This window comes from Hibiscus syriacus, unplaced genomic scaffold (assembly GCF_006381635.1).
Source record: "Hibiscus syriacus cultivar Baekdansim isolate YM2019G1 unplaced genomic scaffold, ASM638163v2 tig00111036_pilon, whole genome shotgun sequence".
In the NCBI taxonomy this organism is placed as follows: Eukaryota; Viridiplantae; Streptophyta; class Magnoliopsida; order Malvales; family Malvaceae; genus Hibiscus; species Hibiscus syriacus.
Window position 1 is genome coordinate 95,799 of NW_024062963.1, and position 24,347 is coordinate 120,145.

General features: G+C 33.6%; 1 protein-coding gene, 1 non-coding gene and 1 pseudogene across 2 annotated transcripts; 1 reads left to right on the forward strand and 2 right to left on the reverse strand.

Moving 5' to 3' along the window:
- Positions 1–3,645: 3,645 nt before the first annotated feature.
- On the reverse strand, positions 3,646–4,550 carry LOC120151248 (annotated as a pseudogene).
- A 13,517-nt stretch (positions 4,551–18,067) lies between these two features.
- On the forward strand, positions 18,068–18,159 carry LOC120151292. Its single transcript, XR_005518601.1, has one exon. It is a non-coding gene; the product is annotated as a small nucleolar RNA SNORD96 family (small nucleolar RNA).
- Positions 18,160–19,512: 1,353 nt separating this feature from the next.
- Positions 19,513–21,874, reverse strand: LOC120151269 (thymidine kinase a-like). The gene is made up of 4 exons (XM_039163780.1): positions 21,341–21,874; positions 20,195–20,339; positions 19,953–20,074; positions 19,513–19,879 (listed from the first exon to the last, which is right to left on the reverse strand). The coding sequence occupies exons 1-4, from the start codon at positions 21,655–21,657 to the stop codon at positions 19,624–19,626; spliced, it is 840 nt and encodes a 279-aa protein (XP_039019711.1). The 5' UTR covers positions 21,658–21,874; the 3' UTR covers positions 19,513–19,623.
- Between the last annotated feature and the right edge of the window lie 2,473 nt (positions 21,875–24,347).

A 24,347-nucleotide genomic window follows, 5' to 3' on the forward strand; every position in this document is an offset into this window, starting at 1 on the left:
TGTCACCTCGAGATGATGAGTTACGTTGAATATATTATTTTAATGATCCTCAATTTAGTGAACTCCACATGGATTATTATTTTAATTATTTAACGAGACCCATCACTAGTCCCTCAAGAAATAAGTTTTTTTTAATAATTTCTAAAATTAATTAAAATTTAAAAAAATCGACGTGATGAGTTCCCCTGAAATCAAAAATTTTAAAAAAAACTAATTGTTTGAAGTCTTTGGGCAACGGACAACAACAATGATCAATTGCCAACGGTCATCATGAAACTCGTCACCTTGAGGTGATAAGTTCGGTCATATTTAATTTTAAAAAATATATTAATTAAACATAGGAAAATTAATAATTTTATTAAAAAATAATAATAAAATAGTGTTTATAAACTAATACATACACAATAAATTTTATTTATATTTTCGTAGTTCTTGACGATGCCAAGGAGTGGTAGAATGATAATGGCGCAGGGTTCATCGAGTACGTCGAGTCATCCGCCTTGATTGCCTTCGTCTACATATTCGTTTTCTTCTTGAAGAGGTGTACTGAACATCACTTTACTTTGAGATTCACATTTGAAATACGGTGATGGGGATACTTATGGTATTTAATGCCATTATTTCCGTCATTGACTCGACTTGGCTATGTTGTTGACCATATATGATATGATCCCATTCACCCTGACCTGCGTCATCTGTCGAAGTTGCTATAGTGTTTTTCATTGCATCCTATGAATCTTCAACCCAATCCGGTTGCGTCTCCGTTGAAGCATGATATGAAGGATAAAAACCAAAACTGGCCTGAGATGCAAAATAATCTTGAGATACAGAAGCAGAAGAAAAAGATGTCGATGATGATTTCTTGGACTTTGCGAATATGGCCTTGTGTTGTTCACATTCTCTCATTTCTTCTGGCGTCGTTAAATATATTTTCCTATTTGATTCATAATTTTGAAGATAGGGAAAAAAAAGTTGAAATCTAGGTCAGCAAGTGTAATCTCGTAACACAAAGAGATCGATAAATGACACTGATTCCATTGCTTAATAGCGTGCTTCGTCAATCAATTTTCAGTATGCTTTCCATGCATATCAATTTTAAGGAGTGTGTCTTTATCAAATATTTGCTTAGGAATTGATTAATGAGACGCAAACTGTCGCAACACTCTATTTGTGACGTGCATTTCAACAATCGCAAAGTGTAATAAATATATTACAACAAACCATAATTCTGACCCATAAAAAATTCATGTGGCACTAATTGGTATATCTCTTCGTCACAATACGGAAACCAAGAAAATTATAAACATTAATTATAAAAGTTATATAAATATATATATATAAAGTTAAACAATTTCATAAAAACAATAAAATAACTAATATAATGCAGTTGAATATTTATCACATGTTGACAGGTGATGTCGATCCTCATTCGTAATTTTTTTTAGTTGCACCCAACAACTTGGTCTTGGTTATTTTATGATGTCATCTAAAAAATATTAAAAAATATTAAATACTAATATATAATAAATTAAGAAATGTAGCTAAAAATGAAGTTAAAAAATTACCTTGCAGCCAGAGGAAACTCAATCGGGGCTAGTGTAATTGGTGTTAAAAAGGAAACCGATACCAAGCCTAAGATTGTAGCAGTAATTGACAGCCCGCTACATCAGCTTTTTGACCTCTTTCAAAGATTGTAGCCTTGCGTAGCTCCCAATATAAAAAGGCCAAAATCGCTTAGCCCCAACTAGTATTATGGGACTCAATAAAATTATTCAATATAGGAAAATACTGAGTGTGTGCCAAATTACCAGATTTATCCAATAATAATATCACTCCAATTAATTGAAGAAGATTAGTTCGAGCTGCAAATATGACCTACTCCTTGATAGTCATTCATCACTTGAAATTCAGACTCCAACCAAGTGATTCGTATCTGATACCTTCTAAGACCTCGGGTGGTAGCATTCTTTCCAAAACTTATTCAACAATATCGAATTGGTTGTAATCGTTTCGTCTCACGATGGTTGCACCATTAATCGGAACATCGAGTAGATACGGGACACCTTCCAATGTAATCGTCACTTCACCACTCGAAAAATGGAATGTATGCGTCTTGGGCCTCCAACATTCAATCAAAGCCGAAATCAATGTCAGGTTCACCTTAAAACCACACAGAAATGTGTCTGGATACATGCCCGATTGTTGTAGATATATAATGATCCGTTGATGTGGATCTCTCAATGTCATTCCTCGTTGACGAATGTTCCGTTCTTCTTTCGGACGGAGTTCGAACGGAGAAATATGGGCATCATCAAGGCATAACATTTCTTCTTGGGAAGACATTTTTTGAGAATTCTTCATAAACTACGATTTTTTCTCAATTTTTTTCGTAACAATGGATAATAAAAACCCTAAATCCCAAACCCCTATTTATAACCCCAATCTCAAAGGCTAGAAATGGTTTTTTTTTAAAAAAAAAAATTAGACCAAACTCGTCGCCTCAAGGTGACAAATTCTATAGTGATCGTTGGCAATTGATCGTTGTTGTTGCCTATTACCTAACGACTCTAAACAATTATTTTTTTAATTCAGGGGAACTTATCACTTCGACGTGATGTGTTTCATCATTTTTTAAAATTTAATTAATTTTATAAATTATTTAAAAAAATAATAATGTCTTGAGGGACTCATCACCTCGAGGTGACGAGTTCCCCATATGTAATATTTGTTGCTATATTGTAGCATTTGTTGTAGATTGCAAAATAAAAACAAATGTGTATTGGGCAAATAATTTACGGGTTTCCGGTATTAGGCAAAAAAAATCGACATTTGACACTTGGTTGAACTAGAAACCCAAGAGGTTTTGTTGTATTTTATAGATAAGGACCTTGTCTATAACTGCAGTATCGCTCTCTCTTGAAGTCTTATAATGGTTGTGCCAACTACTGTTTGTTGATTTTTAATTTTAAATGCGTTTTGCCATTTTGAATCAATTTTTGTTTTGTTTTTCATCATTACAAACTTTTCAAGCTTCAGCTTAAACAGTGTAATATGAATATATGTTTACTGCCTTACCGGAAGTGGGTTGATTCAGTTTAGACCACAAAGGCGGGTTGATTCTGTTTTTGTATTTGATTGTTAAGTCCGATAAAGAAAAAAAAAAGAACCAGATAAATTTAACTATTTGCTCACCACTAGACACCAATATATGCTATAAACGTTTCAAGATACTTGAGAACACAAGTCAATTCCTTTCCGTCTAATATATAATACAGGTACAACATATACGTAAAAGATCTATGTTACAAAGACATTTCCCCCCTAAAGTATGTACAAAAACACACCTCCCGACATGAGTATGATCGAATGCATGAAAAGATCAAGACAGATGAGTATGCCAGTATCGAACACATATCGTATTTGATACGATACCCATTTAGCAAAAAAAGAAGGATGTGATAAGAAATAATTTTCTTCCAAACAAAATATCTCCTTATCCAAATTTGTCTCCTTGCAATTGCAAATACAGAGAGGATCAAACGACCAGGCAACGACGATCCACAGCTGCCAAGAAAGAAATGCACACAAGGAGAGACAACAGAGGGAAAGTCCCCATGTTGAACAGAACCAGATGTTAGAAATTGTTTACCAATTGTGCAACTGAGCAGTGCTACTTTTTACAACCTGGTGATAGCCCGTGTGCATGTGCCTTTTAGCTTTTTCCGAACCGGGTGCTCAAGCCACTCATCATACAACCGTTTCACCACAGGGTTCTTGAAAGGATCCGCTTCCAAGACCTAAATTAATAAAGAAAAAGAAAATCTAAAACAAAAAAGGATTAGATACAGAGTTTCTCCCCACTTAGAACTTTCGTGATATGTGGATATTCGGAAGAGTGCTTGATTGCATATGCATGTAAACGTTAAGCTTCACGTAGCATGTGAAATCAGTTCAATTGTAGCAATACAACATTGCTAGCATAGAAGCTTAAATTTTTAAAAAAACGTGTGGCCATATTCATAACTAGGCGTAGAAACTCACATTTTCCATGTAAACAGTTACTAGTGATTTGATTAACTCCTTCGGATATTGTCATGGCCTTGGCTTGATTTGCCCTCCACCATTCAAGCAACATGCAAACGTTAAAAAATACCCAACTCTTATGCTAAAAATGAACATCCAGACCCTAATAAAAAGTTACAAACGAACGTTTCAAATCCAATTCATTATTAAAATATATATAAAATGGTACAATGAAGCAGAAACCTGAAGGGCATGCCATAACCTTCACATACTGATAATCACATTTCCGTGTTTTAACTTTCCGGACAATATTTTGCAGGTTTTGGAAGCCATAACATAGGGCGAATTTCAGCACAGCTTTCCCCTCCACTTACACAGTGGACTGTCAGGATATCAACAAAGAAAAAAAAGTTGCTTCTATGATTTTTTGAGCCATATATGTTGAATAATAAATCCATGATTCAATTTTAATAGAACCGTTGCAAACTAAGATTACAGAAAGGAAACTCTTCAGGCTGAATTTTCATGTTTCATTTTATATTTGGACTAATATTTGATAACTCCGTAAAAAGACTATATTAGGGTGTTTTTACTTAAGTTATTGGTTGTCTTAGAGCTCATATAGGTTCATTTAGGAGCATTTAATTGCATTTGGTGGTTTAACTTTCTTGTGGCATTTTTATTTATAAGTGGTGCTATATTACGGGGAAGGTTATGCTCTTGCTGGTGATGTGCAGGTCGACGAAGGAGAAGGAGAAGGAGAAGGAGAAGGAGAAGGAGAACATGGAGGATTGTCGCAACATTTCAAGATGGCGAGCGAGGAGAATTGCTGAGGCAAAATGGGACAGCCACTATATGCAAAAAAAGATAAAAATGAAGAAGATATTTTCATGGGAGTTGCCAACTGTACACACTCACGTGTTTTTTGCCACCAACCGCCTAGGAGGGGACCACAACCTCCTTTGTCACCACCTTCATGTAAAATGAATGTACCTTACGGTACAAAGGGAATTTTTTGCACTAAAACCTAAGAAATTCCCTTTGTATAAATAGAAAAGGTGGGAACAAAGCTAGAAGAGGATTCTGGAGAGAAGGAAAGAGTGAGCTAAGCAAGGCAGCTAGAAAGCTTCCAGCTTTTTTCCCCCTTTAATCTTTTCAAGGGTCTCCTCTATAGTCAAGCTCAAGGGGGTAGCGTGCTAGGCGTCAGAGAGGAGCTAGCTCGCTAAGGTGACATTCATGGTGGCCGATGAGCAACCGACAATGCGTGTTGTGAGTATCCTCCACCCTTATGCTTTATTTTACTTTTGATTTGTTGGGTTGTATAGTTTGGAATACTTTTATGGATGTTTCGAACCCCACCATGAACTAAGCTTTATATGGTGTGGGTTTTTTTATGGATGATTGAGTACTTGTTTTAATAAAAGTTTGATATTTTTATGTTCATCTATTTGTTTTGCTCTTCGTGCTATATTACTTGAGATTGTAGGAGGCATGAGAGTGTCCATTTCTTAAGTACAATGCTTAGTGTTCGAGAGAAACTATGCTATAGATCCTTAGTGTTCGAGATAAACTAAGGGAGGATCTACGTGAGCAATGGGTTTTAGCTAAAAACTAGAGCCTAATCTTACTTAGTGTTCGAGAGAAGTAGAGGTAGGATTTCAATGAATAAAAGAAGTGGTGCTTATTCGATAAGTTAGATGTTTCTGTTCACGCTGAGAGGTATTGCAGTGGTTCCCTTGACTCGAGAAAGTGTAGAGACACTATTAGTAAACTCTGTTGAGCAAATAAACCATAGAAACTCAAATCATTCTAAGAGTTAAAGATTAAGATTATTTAGGAACCCCACCATTCATTCCTATAGTAGGTTGTCGTGTGAGGATTATCAAGTCTTCTCATTTATTTCTGAATTCACAATTCATTTTGCTTTGACATTTTCAGTTACTTACATTTTAAACATTTTCATTTGTCACAATATTTTCATCTATCGTATTACTATCACATCTCACATTGCCATCACATTTCCACAATACCATTCAAAGTCACTCCATTCTGCCACTCTACTCTCATTTTTGCATACCACCATATTAACTGACTTAGGTAGTTTAATATGTGTGCTATAACTTAACTTTCAATTTCCTCCAATCCTCGTGGGAAAGATAATCACTCACTCTTTATTACTTGTGCGATTATGTATACTTGCTCATAATTTACGTCCAATTTATAGTACTCACAACACGCAACAAGTTTTTGCACCGTTACCGAGGATTGGTAATTGGGAGTTTTACAATTTAGTTATAGCATTTTTATTTCACTTCTTTATTTCTAGAATAGTTTTACTTGTTATTTTCTTTTTTTCCTTTTTCAGGCTTTGTCATTACATGTCCAGAAGGCATGTTGAGGAATATCTTTATCCTTTAGTACCTGAGATTGAACAAATTTTCAGACAAAGAAGAAGAGTTCAACATGCTAATAGAGCTATGAACAACGATATAAACCAAGGTGTTCAACAAGTGCAAGATCCAGCATATCCAAATGTTGCGACAAATCTTAATGCTAGAATTATACCCCGACCTAGAGCTATTCGAGATCATTTAACTCTTATTTTGGATGATCTCAATCTAGGCATTGTTGGACATGAGATTCATGCAACCCACTTCAAGCTCAAGCCAGTCATATTCAACATGCTGAATTTCATAGGATAGTTTGGGGGTATGCTTTAGGAAGATGCTAGGCAACACAATCGTGCTTTCTTGGAGGTGTGTGATTCTTTCAGGCAATAAGGAGTGCATGAAGATGTGTTAAAGCTTAAAGTATTTCCCTATTCTTTGTACGATCGAGCGAGAGCTTGGTTGAGTGGAGTTTTATCCGGTTCGATAGAGTCATGGGTTTATCTATGTAAAAGCTTTTTGTTGCCGTATAATCTGCCAAACATGAACACTCAACTCAGAAATGACATAGCATCCTTGTGGCAAGCTGCTGATGAGTTTATGTATAAGTGTTGAATCATTATAAAGGATTTCTTCGCAAGTGTACTAATCATGGATTTCAAGATTTGACTCAAGTTTTGATGTTCTACAATGGAGTCAATGCACCCACCAGGAGTATTCTAAATGCCTCGACAAATGGCACATTATTAGACAAATCACCTGAAGAGACATTTGACATTCTTGATAGGGTTACCAATAATGACTATCAGTTTCCTTCTGCAAGGCTTGAAATAGGGAGGAAAACACAAGGGACTTTTGAGCTTGATGCTAGGGATTTTTTGTCCGCCAAACTCTCAGCTATCACAAACATGCTAAAGATATGCAACATTCCAATGAGGTGAAAGAAGTGAAATTAGTCGATTCAGCATGCTTATTATGTCGTGGCAATCACCATGAGAGTGAATGCCAAGGAAATTAGGAATCTATCAACTATGTGGGGAATTTTAACTAAAGCAACAACAACAATACCTACTCCAACACTTATAATCCAGGATGGCGTCAGTATCCAAATTTTTCATGGGGAACAAGGAGCAACTAATACTAGTCATCAATCTCGACAACAGACTATTAACAAGCCCCAAGATTTTCAATCGAATATGCTTTGGTATAATTCCAACAAGGGGGCAATATCTTCATCTAATACTAGCCCACTAGAGGCTACCATTCAAGAATTTATAACAACCACACGAACTATGCTGCAAGAGAATTCTTTAGCTATCAAAAATCAAGGAACCTTATTGCAAAGTCACAGCACATCTCTGCGAGATTTGGAAGGTCAGGTTGGTCAGATTGCTACGACATTACAAGAACGCCAACTATGTTGTCTACAAAGTGACACTAAGGTCACTAAAACGCATAGCAAGGAGCAATGCAGTGCACTCACACTATGGAGTGGCACTCACACTATGGAGTGGCACTCAAATCAACCAACAAGATAAGTTTGGGGGAAAGAATACTGATGATTCCACCCCCATGAATATCCAAGTAGAACCGAAATTGCCAGAATAGACACTTGTTTGAGTGTAAAAGTTTGTGTTATGACACGTAAATCTGCGCAAGTATACACAATTGATGCAAGTAATATAGTAGTGAGTGAGTATCGTCTCCACAGGAATTGGGGAAATTCTTTAAAGCAAGCTATAACTAGGAGTTATGTGTACTAAATAATCCTTAGTTTCTAAGTCTAATGATATAAACAAGGGAAAATATGATGTGGCATATGTATGAACAAATAGAAAAATATAATATGGTAAGAAATTTTTGTGAAGTGAAGTGAGCATGAATTTTTGTGTCGTGGCAAGAAATTTATGCAATAGTAAATAATAAAAAATTACTAAGGCAAGATTTCTTATAGATCATTTGGGTTGGATTTGCTACAACGAGAAATTATTCTATGCTTAGGATTATCTAAGTATGTTATGCCTATGATGCCCGACAGGATTTCCTAAAAGTGTTCCTAGGCCATCTCTAGTAAGGAACATGATAAAACTATTGTCATGCAATACCTCTCAGCGTAAATTGTGACTCTAGCCTATCGAATGAGTGTTATCCCTTTTAATCGTTTGAAACCATCTCCTTATCTCTAAGGAAAATTAAAACTTCACAATCCTGGATTGGCTCTTTTTTAACATAGATCTAACCTAACTATCTCGATATTAGGTATCTACTCTTAGAAAAACAACTTTCTCTCAATGGCTCTTACAAAGACTAAGAATTTTAAGTCATGGCATCAAACAATCTCTCAAAAGCTCTTACAATGCTACGATATAAAGTTAAAACAATGAACAAAATAACATAAACATAAACATACTTAATCATCCATTAAACACAAAATAAAAACATCATCCCAAAAAATCCAACACCAAGTAGAACAATTTATGGTGTGGCTAAAATCATCCCAAAATATTCATTAAATATAAGCCCCTTAGAAAATATAAGAAATGAAGAACAATGAGAAGAAAAACTCCCAAAAAAGATTGTTGTTGTGACTTTCATACCACCACCATGGACCTCTACAGCGGGCGAGCCTTTCTCGAAGGCCTAACTGCTACTCTAGCAAAGCCCAGCTATGGAGGATAACAAGAAAGGAAGAGAGGAGAAAGGTGGAGAAGAAGGTGTTACAGTCGCCTTTCCAAAGCTTTTAGGGTAGGTAAGTGCCTCTTTGGAATCGTGGGCATCATTTCCTATTTATAGTGGGGATTTTCTAGGGTTTTGTGCCATTTAAAATTCCCTTAAATGCCCTTAAATTCATGCCCATTTCATGAAAGAAAGGATCCTAGCAGTGATCCCAAATTATCAACAGGGGCAGGGGATTCACGTGAGGTGCCTTGGACAACTGGTCACATGACGTCAGGTAATTTGTCTTGTATTGTGTCCAAACTTGCAAGAAAAACTTACAACAACGAAAAATTCCTCATGGTCATCATCATCATGTCCTTTGGCCCTCGCTCTGAAATTGTCATGGCAAATAATTTTCTCATCGATCATTTTCTATCACCTGCATCATCACAACCAACACATGACCCTTCTCATCAGCATCATCAGTTTTATCAAGAAAAACTAACCGGAACAAAGCTTTCCACCACATGCAATGATAAATGCCCTAAATACAATTATATGTAGCTAAAATTCTTATGACAATAGCTTTTAGAAAATCAATAACTTAAGTAAAAAGACCCAAAATATAGTCTTTTTACGGATTTATCACACCCCAAACTTAAGTTATTGTTTGTCCTCAAGCAATGGATAATGAGCAACAGAAAAATAAAATGATATGGTGAAATATAAATCATGACAATCAATTGGTCTAAAATTTCAGCCCTCGAGAAAAAGTTTGGCTTCAACATGCTAGACTAATTGAGAAATCAAGTACTTTTCCCTAGGTCAATATCTTTTGTAAGTGTGTGTGCGTAATTGTATCTAGTCGGTTGACAAAATTAGAAATTACTTAAGTAAATTCTTTTGTTTTTCCAAGGCATAAAATTATTTATTAATCACAAAATTTACTCCTATTTATTCAACATTTAAACTTTTAAACTTTTCAATTTTTTACACTGCACAAGGGGAGTCAACCTATCACAACTGCCATCACACACTTTAGATGAATCGATGCATACTTTCCATCCCCGAGCTAGTCAGTCAGAGTTATCTCGTGACTACTTTCATTCACTGATGTACTAAGGCTTCCATTTATTTAATGGGGTTTCTAGGCAATGTCATCACACACGGGAGTGTCCCTCTACAGCTATTCTGATGCATTTATTAGTAATTCAACACAATTCACAACATTAAGGAGTTTAAAGTAGCCTTTTCATGCATTGATATAACAGTTATGTTCATTACCAGAACTTTATACCACGGTGCACAAAAGTTCTTTCATAAAAAAATTTCTAAGTTCTTCAACCATAGAAAACATACAATCGTGTTCAAAGAGTCACAAAGAATTAAGTCCTAGGATTGGTTCTATCATCCTCAACAGTCATGTACAATAATTTCTAGCAATGGAAATTTTTTTAATCATTATCGAGCATCATCAACTTATTCCAAGTAACTAACCCGGTCCTAACTCATGTCGTAACAAAAAAAATTCTACTAAACATTTTCAATGCAAATGACTAAGCATGAATACAATACCTCCCCCAAACTTGAGGGATGCATTGTCCTCAATGCATGAAAACCAAGTGAATTAAACTAATCTAATTGCAATGGAAATGCAAATGTGGTGGAGATGCCTCATTATGGTGGGTCGACTTACCTGGATGCATGGGTACGACACCTTTGAGTAGGAGTGGGCTATCAAAATCTATGTCATCGGACATATGTGCTGATGTGGTAGCAATATGTGCTTCAATGTATAAGTTAAAATAAATTAAATTATTTATGAACAAAATGCAAAAATAAAATTTTGTGGCAAGAAATTCTCAAGGTAAAAGGGAAAAATCTCATGCATCATGGAGCAGCAACGCCAACTTGTCTTGTACAATGAGGGCTCCATTATAGGCCTTCAGTCTTTAGTCATTCACTTTAAAAATTATCCCATCTTCTAAGTTCTTGATTTTTACTTCTCTATGGACATGCACTTGATGCACTATGAAAGGCCCTGACCATATTGATTTTAACTTGCCTTGAAACAACTTGAGCCTAGAGTTGTAGAGGAGTACTTGTTGGCTCGAAAATAATTATCGTGACAATTTTTTTTTGTAATGCCACTTATCTATTTTTTTCCTTATAGAGACGAGCATTCTCATAAGTTTGAGCTCTAAACTCCTCCATTTCATTTAGTTCCATCATCCTTTTTTCTCAAGCTAGCTTTGCATCCATGTTGAGTTTCTTAACAACCCAAAAAGCCTTGTGTTCCAGTTCCACAGGTAAGCGACATGCCTTTCCATAAATCAACTTGAATGGGGACATCCCTAGTGGCATCTTGAAAGTTGTGCGGTAAGCTCGCAATGCCTCATCCAATTTTGGCGACCAATCTTTCCTCCTTGGTTTTATCACATTTTCAAGTATTAGCTTGATCTCACGGTTGGAGACCTCAGTCTGTCCATTGGTTTGGGGGTGGTATGCTGTGACAATCTTGTGGTGCACATCGTATCTTTGTGTTGAAAACATTTTGATGTTTTAATATAACAAATTGGGTGTTATTGAATTTTAAGATTTTATAATCATTTTTAAAGTATATTCGATTAAATTATTCGAATATCAAAATATTACTCTAAGTTTTTCAAATGTCAATTTTAATCCTTAAGTGTAAAATTGTGTATGGGTCTTAAAATATTTTTGAAATAATTTTTTACATAGGGATGTACCAATACACTCTTGAATGTATCGATACATACCAAACATCGAATGTAATTAGTGTACCGATACACCTAGTGTGTATCGATACACTCAGTCATATAACAGTCAAAATATTTGAATTTTACACACAGTGTACCGATACACCTTGAGAGTGTACCAATACATATACACTCCCAACAGATTTTTTAATGGTTTTCACACTATAACAGCTCTATTGACTTCACCAATGATCCCCAACGTTCAGAAGTGATTCAATGTGTATTTAAACAACCTGATGAGCCACTGATCAACAAGAATTGTGAGAGAAACAAAGAGAACGCCTTAAACATCAAGTTTGAGCCATTCAAGCCAATTTTCATTCAATATTCATTTTACTTTCAAGAACACTACTTGTACTCAATTGTATTCATTTTTTAGTGTTCTTTCTTTGTTCTAGAATTGTACAAACATATTGCCTAGTGAGGTTTTTCTGTAAGTTTACGAATTTGTAATCTTCTCTTTGGGAGAGAGTGTTCTCAAGAATTTAGGGTATAATTCTTAAGGGAGTTGTAAGGTTACTCTTTGTCCTCAAAAGAAAGAACAAATTAGTGAATTTGCTGGAAAATCCTTAGTGTGGATAGCTAAGGTAGTGGATGTAGACTTTGGTTGAGAAAGTCGAACCACTCTAAATTGTTTTGCAAATATTTTCTATTTTCTGCAAAAACTTCCACCAAAATTTTTATTGCCAATTCACCCCCTCTTGGCTATTTCATCGATCAATTAACTCAACACTTTGCAGTGCCTTGGCAATTAATATGTTGTCAAAGTGGGTACCTTCATCACTAATGATTGCCCTTGGTGCTCCAAAACGTGTGAAGATGTTTTTGTGCAAAAAATTTAACACGGTCTTAGAGTCATTCTTCAGAGTTGCTACGGCCTTAACCCATTTAGATACGTAGTCCACAGCTAAAAGTATGTACAAATCACCAAAGAATGATGAGAATGGTCCTATAAAGTATATCCCCCATATATTGAAGAGCTCTACTTTAAAAATATTTTGACATGGCATCTCATTTCTTTTTGATATGTTCCTAGTGTGTTGGCAGCGATCACATGACTTATAGAATTCATACGCATCATTGAACAAGGTGGGCTAACAAAAACTAGATTGTAGGACCTTTGCAGTAGTCCTAGTGCTACCAAAGTGCCATTCACACGGGGATGTATGGCAATGGAATAGGATTTCTTTGGGTTCTTCTTCGGGGATGCATCTTTGAATCATTTGATCGGTACATTACTTGAATAGGAATGGTACGTCCCAATAATAGTGACGCATATCATGTTTGAACTTTTTTTTCTATGGAAAGATAAATCTAGAGGCATAATACCACTAAAAATAAGATTAACTATATCAACATACCACAGTGTTGTTGCAGCAAATAATATTTTCTCGTTTGGAAATTCCTCATTGGTTTCAATCATGTCTTGGAATTTTTTTTTTCTTTTCTAGACTAGAAATATGATATGCTACTTGGTTCTTGGTATCCTTTCTATCTTTAACCTCTAGATCGAATTCTTGCAACAATAGTATCCATCTAATAAGCCTAGGTTTTGCATCCTTTTTATTCACTAAGTATTTAATGGTCGAGCGATCGGTATGCACAATTACCTTAGTGCCTAAAGTTGTACCCTAAACTTATCAAAAGCGAATACCATGGCAAGTAATTCTTTTTCAGTGGTGGTATAGTTAAGTTATGCATCATTAAGGGTACAACTAGCATAATAGATCACATGAAATATTTTACCTTGCCTTTGCCCTAGTACCGCCCCCACTGCGTCATCACTAGCATTGCACATCAGCTCGAATGGAGCATTCCATTTAGGTTGAATAACTATTGGTTCTGTGACAATTTTTTCTTAACCTCGTTGAATGCACTGAAGCAATCATAATTGAACACAAAAGGTTGATTTTGCTATAGCAAAAGACATAAAGGCTTTGAAATCTTTGATGAATCGCCTATAGAATCATGCATGTCCATGAAACTCCTTATACCCTACATAGTGGTGGGTGGAGGCAATTTCTCAATCATTTCTACCTAGGTCTTGTCAACCTCGATGTCGCGGCGAGAAATTTTGTGGCGCAACACAATTACTTTTGTCACCATAAAGTGACACTTCTCCTAGTTGAGCACAAGGTTGGCCTCTTCGCATCTCTTCAGCACTTTAGATAAATTTCCTAGGCATTTGTGTAGTATCCCAAATTTTGACTAGTGACTAAAATATAAGTTTTGAAAGCTTAAGGGTTAAAGTATAAATTTGTAAAAGTTTAGGGACCAAAAATGAAATTTTAAAAAGTTATGGATTTTAGCTCGTAAATGAATAGTTTGGTCTAAAATGAAAATTTTCGTAGGAATCATATTTTTTATACGAGATTTGTGTTAAAAACTATAAAATGATAAACTTCGACATAAGAATTGGATAATCAGATCGAGTTGAAATTTCAAAAAAAAATTGAAGAACGTTAGAAAATGGTTGGAAATATTATTTCCATATTTTAGATCAGAGAAATTTAGCTCAGTTCAGCGTAATATTTCAGATTTAGTCGAACAGTGGAATTTTAGTGACTAAAATGTAATTTTCAAGTTTTTTATCTTTGATTAAGGAATATTTTAATGGAGAATATGGCAATGGAATTTGGTAATTATCAAGGTTCATTAATGGTAAAAATTGAATTTCTTAAGAATTGAATTTTAAATTCAATTAAATTAGTTAAATGCCAAGTGTACTATCTATTAAATACTAGAATAATGAAGAGAAATCAACATATTTTCAGCACATATCCAAGCTAGGGTTGAAACTACCATGGTGTTGAGGTAAGAATTTTATTTTTGATTTTTAAGGCTACATGATTGATTTTTTGGACTAAGTTGTGAAATAAAGAATTAATATACATGAAATTCTCTATCATTTGGTACCAACATTTCATGGTGAAGATGATTATGTGTTGATATTGAAAGTTGGGGTTTATGTAGGGTTTAAGGATTTTGAAAGATTGATGAAAGATTTTTTATGTTTTGATGTTAGTGATTAATCCTAAGACATGTATGATGATTAAAATTAATTGTACATGCTTATACGATATTTGGCCATGCTAGGATTTTAAATAGTGATTGGATTTTGATGTAATTTGATGTTATTATGATTATAATAGCATGAATTTGATGTTAGGAAGTTGAATTCGTGCTTGAAATTGAATGAAAATCATGCCTAAAGCTACTTGAAATATTCCTATGGTCTGAAATGATATTAGAAGTATTCTATGAGACTTGGAGATCAATTTGGATCAAGTTGGAAGCTTGAAAAAGAAAAATAGTTAATATAAAGTTTTGAGAATTGTGGGACATTATTGCAAGAATGTGATATTTGGAGGGTTCAATGCTGATTTCTAATATTTGAAAGGCTGGAAGTTTAAGTTATAAAGTTGGTTGGAACTAGATTACAAGTTTGGTAAAGTTTAATGTCATAATTCAAAAAGTTCCAAAATTTTAAGGACTTGTTTGTGACTTTGGAAACATGTTGGTATTATCTTGAAATGAGAAATATAAATGCTGGAAATTTTAGTTATATGATGATTTTTAAATTTAAATATTGAGTTTTGATCTAATTTCAAGTTTATCAAATTGAGTGGTTGAATTTGAAAAGCTAAGAAAGTTTGGGATGAAATTGCAATGTTTTGAATGTTAAAGAATTAGTTGAGAATTTTATTAAGGTGCTAGAAATTTTAGAAATTAAAATTCAATGATCATAATGGTGAAGAATCATTATGAATTTAATGGAAAAGTTCAGATGAATTCTAGAAAGAATTCATAAATAGTGGCTTGATTGTGTAAATGGCAAAAGTTGAAGGATTGATAATGGAAAAAATATTTATAGACTTTATGGAATATTTTGAGAAGTTTGAAATTTCAAGGGAAGTATGACTTAGTTTTATATCGATTTAAGTATCGATTTTATTTCTATCGAATTTTATATTTGAGCTTAGATTATGTTAGTTCGATACTAACATATAGTTTGAATATTTTATGTTATTATATGACGTTTTTCAGACCTCAATAAATCTAGTGAACCAAGTAACTCGAAAAGGAAATAAAAAGTACGGGATTGAAAAGATTATTGTGAAGAATGTTCGATAGTAAGGCAAATGTGAGTGCATTTAATTTGTATTTATGTTATCGCATAAATATTGGCTTGCGATGAGCCAGTGACGGAGTTTCTACGGTAAGAAGTAATTCCTAATGTTATGTGAATTGTGGTTCAATCCTATATGTTCATTTGGTAAGCTTATAGAATTATGGAATGAGTTAAGGATGCTAATTAAAGAAAGTTGTTTATAAATTTGATTGGAACTGTGAGTTTAGAAATTTACTATAAATTATGCAGAATTGATTAGATAATGATCTTATATTGTTGGATTCATATGTTAGTTTAGTTTCTTTGACAATAGACAACTACTGATTTTGAGGTGTATACGGAAATATATAAAATTTTAGTCGATAATAGGTCAGAAAACAAGGCAGCAAATTCTACTAAAAATAGTTTATGTCAGTCAACTTTGAAAATTTGTTATAAATTGTACAAGTTGAACTAGAAGAAGTACCTTATATGGCTAGATTTGTATTCAAGTCTAGTTTTCAGTGGTATTAACGGAAAATTTTTTAACTATATATAATTAATAAATAATAATATTTATTTGAATGTAGTGCAAATTGCCAGAGCATGAAATTTTGATAAAATTGGATAGTTGAAGCATTTGAGAACAAAAGGTTAATTCTAAAGCATAGTGAGGCTTATGTTTTGATTTATTAATTAAGTGTGAAAGTGAATGCAATTTTTTTTATTTAGTTATTTTGATTGAGGATGACTTGTGATAAGCCAACTCATATTATTTAAAGTATGGTTTTCTATCTTAAGTATGAATGATTTTCAACATGTTTATACATGTTTTATGAATGTTTAGGGTACAAACTACCCAATTTATAATTTTTATAATTTTTATGAGAATGATTGAAAATTGATTTTGAGTTGAAATATTGATTATGAAACGAACAAGATATAATATGTTGTGAATAAGGTCTATAAAACTTATTGACCTTACACGAAAATATAGTCATTGGATAAATCTAATCAGTGATTGTGATTAAATTTTTATTGTAAAAATTGAAAATAATAATAATAATACATAAAGTTTTAAATTAAACCATCTATTTAAATTAATTTAATAAAATGAAATTTGACATAAAAATATGTGAATTCTACTTCGAATGGTATTATTACTTGGAAAAAAAAAGTTATTTGGAGTTAAACACAAAAATCTATCAAGTATTATATTCAACGTATAAAATAATTTTCATATCCAAATTTGATACATCATGCCCAAACATTAAAAAAAAATATTTGATTTTATAATAGGAGCGACAAAGTGTTATTCATAAAATTTTCAATTGATACCAAATTTAAATTTGATTTTTAGAATTTTCGTACCTCATTTTTATTTAATCATAAAAGGACTTCAAATTTGCAAGCGAGAAATATGTTGTTTATATTTATTGGTATAGTGGTAAGATATATCATATTTTTATAATGTGAATTTATGTTTAAATTTTAAATATATAACGGACATCCGTAAAAAATGTTGGATTTGTAGTTATTCTTTTATATGGTTGAGGCTTATAGTTGGGCCAAAGGTCTTTTTATGGCTTCATTTATTATGTTGTTATGTAAAGCCCTAGTAGCATCCAAACTCAGTGGCGCCGAATTGTGCTATAAAGTAGAATTACAGCACCACATTTCCAACATCACAAGTTCAGAGGCGGCAAATCGTCTGACAATCTCAACTATTTACTATGAAGTTATTTGATTTATTTTTCTTCTTCTTCCTTGTTTTTGTTGTTTAATTAGATCGATATGGCGGAGGATTTAAAAATCCTTATCTATGAAAAGGGGGCAAGCTGAAATTATGTTTGTAAATCTCCAAGATAACGCCATAGAAAAACGCTCGTTGACGTGGACGGTCCTCCCCTCCGGGGAGCTCCTCCGTTGGCCGGTAGTCTCATATTCCATCGCCTTGTGGAGCGGCGTCGCTGCTATTACCTCTTGGGACTGGCCATGAGACAAACATTCATCTCCTCCCCCCCCCCCAAAAAAAATAAGATTTCTCAAAATTTTTAATTTGTTTATAGGCACGTTAGTGTTTTCTTTATAAATATTTTTGTAGAAAGAGGCCGATGAGGAAAACATTTAAAAAACACCATCTTTCGGGACTGAATGGCTTTATGAAAGCCTTGCTGTTAATTCTGCAATTCTGAGGCCATTTCAAGGGAACTGAAAATGTTTTACCTCTTTCCCCAAGCCCCATCAGACTTCGGCTGTTTAGGCTTTAGGATATGTCAATTTAGGGTTGTGCATTATCTAATAATGTTTTGCTCGTAGTTGACTTCTTTAATTCATTGGTGCAGGTTTTTTTTATACATTATAATCTTTAAATAAGTGATCAGAAAACGAGACATCGATTACCCTTGGCAACTCTCCACTTGAGATTTGCTATTTTCACGGCGTGCAGCGGCAAGTGGGGTTTGAAACAATATGGATCGGATTGTGCTCTTTGAAGTGCCCAATAGTAAAGTATCTATTTGTATTTAATTTTTTCGAACAAATATAATCGTAGGATTCAATCTCTCTTGCCATGGTAGTCGATAATGGTTCAAGAAGAGAGGCAGTATCTTTAGTGTGTAGAGGACTGCAGAGAAGTCCTTGTATTGACACTGATGAACTTCATGATGATAAATGCCTGAGTAAATAAAATTGAAAAAGCTTCTCCGTCGACATCTACTTTAGAATGAACCTTTTGTTAGAAATGAACAATCCTGAGGAATATAGTAAGGTTCATTCTTGGCCTGAATTTTCTGCATCAAATTGAAGTCGAAATATAAAAGCAGTAAAGAGAGAGAGTCAAAGGTTCAGTTAGTTGAATTAATGCACCACATTAGCATTGTGTTCTTGTAATATCGGTTAATAACGATATGTTATAAATCAATAATATTAATTATCAATTTTTTACATTCAAACAACTTTAGTGATCATACAACTTACCCTTTTTATTAAATGGTGACATCTTAAAGTTGTTTGATTGGATATTTTTGATTATTTGTAATGACGAGACATCTTGCACAACTTTGGCGAAGGTAGCATTGAACTTAACATGATATATAATAATTTGATTACAATATAAAATATGGTACAAAAAATAAACCATATATAGACTAAAAGTCTAAATGTTTGCGACGGTGAAAGGTGGAGTATTGAAGTTATTTCTACGAAAAGATAAATAAAAATTAAAAATTATTTTTGAGGTGGAACTAGTGTTACTGTCTTGGTTACAGCAGCCAGGGGATCCAAGTGGTCGACAGTTTGTTTAAAGTTGGATTTACGTAGCCTTGAGATGATTTTTATTGTATCATGCTACTGTCTTCTTGTGTGGCTCTAATGTCAACTCCTTTTCGTAAGAACACCCTATTGGATTTATTGTAATTACTTAGTCGTCCTCTCCCAGCAAACTGAACATTTGATTAAAGCTCCAAATTCTCAATTTCCAAGTCCAAGGCAACATGGCAGCAAAACTCTTAATCAAGGTAGAATATAACTAAATGTCGTCAAGCTACATTAACCATACTTCCTCTTAATCTGATTACATTTTACATTCTAAATTTTGCCAATCAAACACAAATCCAATATTTCATAACTGACAGCAAATACATATATAGTCTAATAATGTGAACTATTTGTAAGAGCCACATTGAAGCTTCTGGGATTCCAACACACTTCTTGCAGTTTCAATCACTACTTGCCCACTTATGTAATGCTGCCGACATACCGGCATGTATACATCAGCTCCGCCGATCAACTCTGTTTGTGTCTCATCTGTCTTCCTTAAGGTAAAGAAAGCTCGTTTCCCGCAAAGTTCACATCGAGCCGTTAACTTCATCACAGAATTAGCCAGGGGAATTATATCAAGCACGGATCCAAAGCTCCTTCTGCTTGCAAACAAATTGGATAAGAGGGCATCATGTGCATTCATCTCAAAATCCAGTCTGATAAAAATAATACCTTAAATAGTCACCATCCAGCCCCGCAACTATAACAGTTTTTCCATCACGATCAGCAGCTTCACAGCAGAAGTCATAAAGGTCTTCAAAGAATTGAGCCTCATCGATGCCAATGACATCCAGCTGTTACATATTGAGTCATGAGTACATTTAACAATAAATGCACGGAATATTCATGAAACTCAAGAAATACACATCCATATGAATAAGAGTATCAGATCTTGAAGCTGGCATATGTCAAACCTGATCATAAGCATCAGTGCCAATTTTTTGTCTGAATGAGGATAAATTTGTCAATGGCCAACATGGTAGTTTCATGCCATCATGTGTCACAATTGAATCCAATCCGTATCTTGTGTCCTTGATTGATTTTATTACAGCCACAGTTCTGCATAATAAAACCAGAGATAGTTTACGCCAGTAAACAAAAATCAAACAAGAAAACCAAGTGACCATTATTGTAGCAATCAAGCAATTGAATTTTGGTATTGTGTAAGATGGGAAGTATTCCTGATTTCCACCAAATATCAAATCGAAAGCACAAACTACAAGCATCATGTCATCATCGTTACTTTGCCAAAGATTACATATCCTTCCTAACCACACTCCCATACCATAATATGTATATTTTATCAGCAGGTAACTTCCAGCACATAGAATACAACAGCAGTTTTAATGGGCTCTACCAACTAAAAGGGTCACCAAATTATGTATGTGTGAAGGATCAAAAGGAGTGAGAATGCAAAATTTGTTAATCTAATGGTAAAGCTACAAAGTGAGGAAGTGGTTATGGTCTTATGGATCTTAACCATTAGATTAACAATTGTTTATCCTCCTTTTCCATCCCTCATCTTTTGTAATAAAAGCAAAGGCTAAGAGTTTAAGATCGAGATATGAAGAACTTTTAGATACTTCATTCAACCAGCCCTGCTTCTCAGTACAAGAACACAAAAAATAGTACATAGGATTTTCAAGTGTCACTTCTATAAGATCATGGCATGAATTTTTTAAAACAAGAGCAGTTTTTAAACCCCTTAACACACATTATCAAAAGCTTGATCTTCAGATATTGATAGGGAACAATTCCAACAACGATCATTTATACATGGATTCTTCTTCCATTAAAATAAAGAACCTTTAAACCCATATTTAGTTATATGTAGTTATTAAGGAGCTTGGGCCTGAAAGTTGGGAATATTTATAATCCAATCGTTCATCCAACAGCAGAGACCAAAACTTTAAACGTAAAAAGAACAAAAGTTCACGATCCCCAGATCAATTTTTTATCTAAATCATGACAGTTAACATTTAAAACCCAGATTTTTAACTCAATTCTACAACACAAAATAGAAATACGAAAACAAATAAAAAAAAGGTTTAACTTTAAACCTTCCATTGCTGCTTTCAGCTTGGATTCGGCGGAGCAATGCTGTTGTCTTGCCAGCAAACATGGGTCCGACGATGACGTGGACCTCACCACACGGTGAAGAAGATTGAGTTGTTTCTGGATGTGATTGTTGACTTGGGGTTGAAGAAGTTGGTGAAAGCATCGAAGGGTTTATGTGGAGGAATCTAGGGTTTGAGAGATTGAGTTTTTTGGAGGGCAAGGAGAAGAAAGCAAAAGGTTTGGTTTTGGGAAAATGAAGAGATAGAGGAGAAAATGGAGGGGAAATTAGGGACTTCATGCCTGAAATGGTGGGTAGCATTGATTTTCTGAGTGATTACTAAAAATCGGGACGAAGATGGAGAGGCCGGATTCAAGGAGTCGGCATGTTGAAGGCTGCACTCTGCTCTGCTGATTTTAGGGTTTAAGATAAGGAGGATGAAGAGAGATTAGGGTTTAACCAACGCAACATAGCCTTGTGATGCGCGGCAATGAAGCATTGTGATGTGCGGCAATGGAGCCTTGTGAAATCCATTACCGCAATTTTGCTCCAATATCCGTTTCCGCTAAACTATGAATATTATATTTAATTTTTAAAATTTATTATGACTTTTTTTTTAATTGAAAAGAGGCGAGACACCTTAAGCAATTGCAAAATTTATTATGACTTTAATAAATGTTAAATACGTCCAATTCTTTTGGTCTAGTTTGAAGCTCATAGATATGATGGCAAATACATCCATTCTCATTTTCTTCTCATCTTAATTTACTTTTTAAATATAATTTTATTAAAAAATATATCAAAATGAATTATTCATATATAAATAGTTTTAATACCAAAATAAGTGTTCAAACTATTTTTTTGACTCGTCCATGTACTTAAAGTTACAAACATTACTATTTTAGGTGTCTGGGCCGTTAACATCGTTAATTTCCCACGTTAACTAACATATGTCATAATCTGGTGATTTTGAAATTTATTTTTTTTAAATATGATATTTATAAAAAAAAACACTAACTTTTCTTATATTATAAAACAACCTCAAAATCTCAAATCATAATATTAATTCACTGTCGTTGCCCTTTACGATGGCGACCATCGCCGCTGACGTAGTCCTTGCCATCCTCTTATTCATACGTCGTCGAAGTTGCTGTTGAAATCACGTGGGATCGTGATTTTCATCCAAGAGTTCGCGGGGTATAAAATATAGATTCATCGTCGATCAATCACGATTTCGTGGGGGTTTTGGTTACCGGGGAGCTTCATCGACGGTAAAGGGTGACGAACGACGTGGGTTTAAGGGTTGAAATGAATGTTTTCAAAGTTTTAGAGTTATTTCAAAATGTTTATGTTTTTCCTTTAAGAAAATATATAATTTTATTTTTTTTAAATTTGTAATAAAATTTTTAGAAGCACCAGATTGTGACATATGTCACTTAACAGAAAAATTAACATATTTGACGGCCTGAACACCTAAATAAATGACGTTTGTAATGTTAGATACTTTGATGAGTCAAAAAATAATTTATACATCTATTCAGAAAAAACGATATAATTTAGATATTTGTAAATAAATGACCTCTTACATGTTTAATATGTAAAAAAATTCTTCGATATTACGTACATGTCTATCATGTAATTTGTCCATCTCTTTTCGACCTCATTCTTCATGTTAAGAAATGTATAGTTTTTTATTGATTAATTTTGAAATTAGAGTTTCTTTTAATTTATTTTCTTTTAAAAAACACAACATTATTAAGGCATTGACCTTATGCGATAAGATACAATAAAGATTTATTATGTCACAAAATTATATCTTCCCTCAATTATGAGATCGAGATTTAATTCTTATTCGTAAGAACTAAAAGAAATTTATAAATAATAGTTTACCTCTTCAAATACGTCTTAAACACTTGCATTCACCATTCAATTCCAAGATGGATCAAAGAGGATGGGGAGACAATCGTCCCTGAAAATGTTAAATTGACATATATTTTAGATTTTTTTCTTTGTATTTTTAATCGATAATTTATTTTTATCTCTAAAATTTTATAAATTTATTTACTTTTAAAAATTTAAAAGTTGTCATTTAATATAAAATTATATATCCATTCCTAATTGAATTGAAGTTCAAACACAAAAATAGAAATTGTAAATTTATTCAAAGTATAGACTTTAAACAAGTGGTTCTTAAACAAGAAATGGAGGGGCATTAGTTTAGCCATCAAATAGATGGGTAGTTGAAGAGACCATTGGGCGTTGAGTTGTTAAACACTTGTACAATCCTCTTAGGTCGAGTGTAAGACGTTCTTGACAAGGTTTAATTAAAATTTTATCAGATTTTTTTTTGGAGTGTGTTCCCAATTCAAGGCTTCCATTAATCCGAACCTAATCACGTCTCATACTTAGTTTTGGTGTTTGAGTCTCCTACATGAATTTTTTTTTATATATAAATACTCAAACTCGATATATTACTTAAGCGATATCAAACTGTTTATTACTTAAATTTTATCAATTTTCATAATATCTTGATATAATTTTGGGGGCAAATCAAAAGAGATGTATGACTTTTAACTTGGATTCGCATTAGTCATAATCTCACCCACTCCATAAAAGATTGGCGGCATTATCATCGTCTAATTTCTTTTGTTTAATAAAGTACGCAAGCTTCACCTCATTGGTTTTCAATTTATTTTGAGTATGGGACTTGAAATATGTCTTAGTATGTTCAAATATATAAGAGGTCGTCTAATTATGTTCTAATGATTGTTTTTGTTATTAAACATTCTAAAGTTACAAAATGATCCTTTTTTATCAAAAGACTACAAAATAGTCATTAAACTTATCAAATATTTATATTTGTTATAACATCGCAATGATAAAATTATAACAACTTAATAAATTTAATAATCATTTTATAATTTTTTAAAAATAATAATCAAAATGATCATTTAAGTATAATTAAGTAACCTCTAACATAATTTATCCTTAATTATATAGTAATTACATGA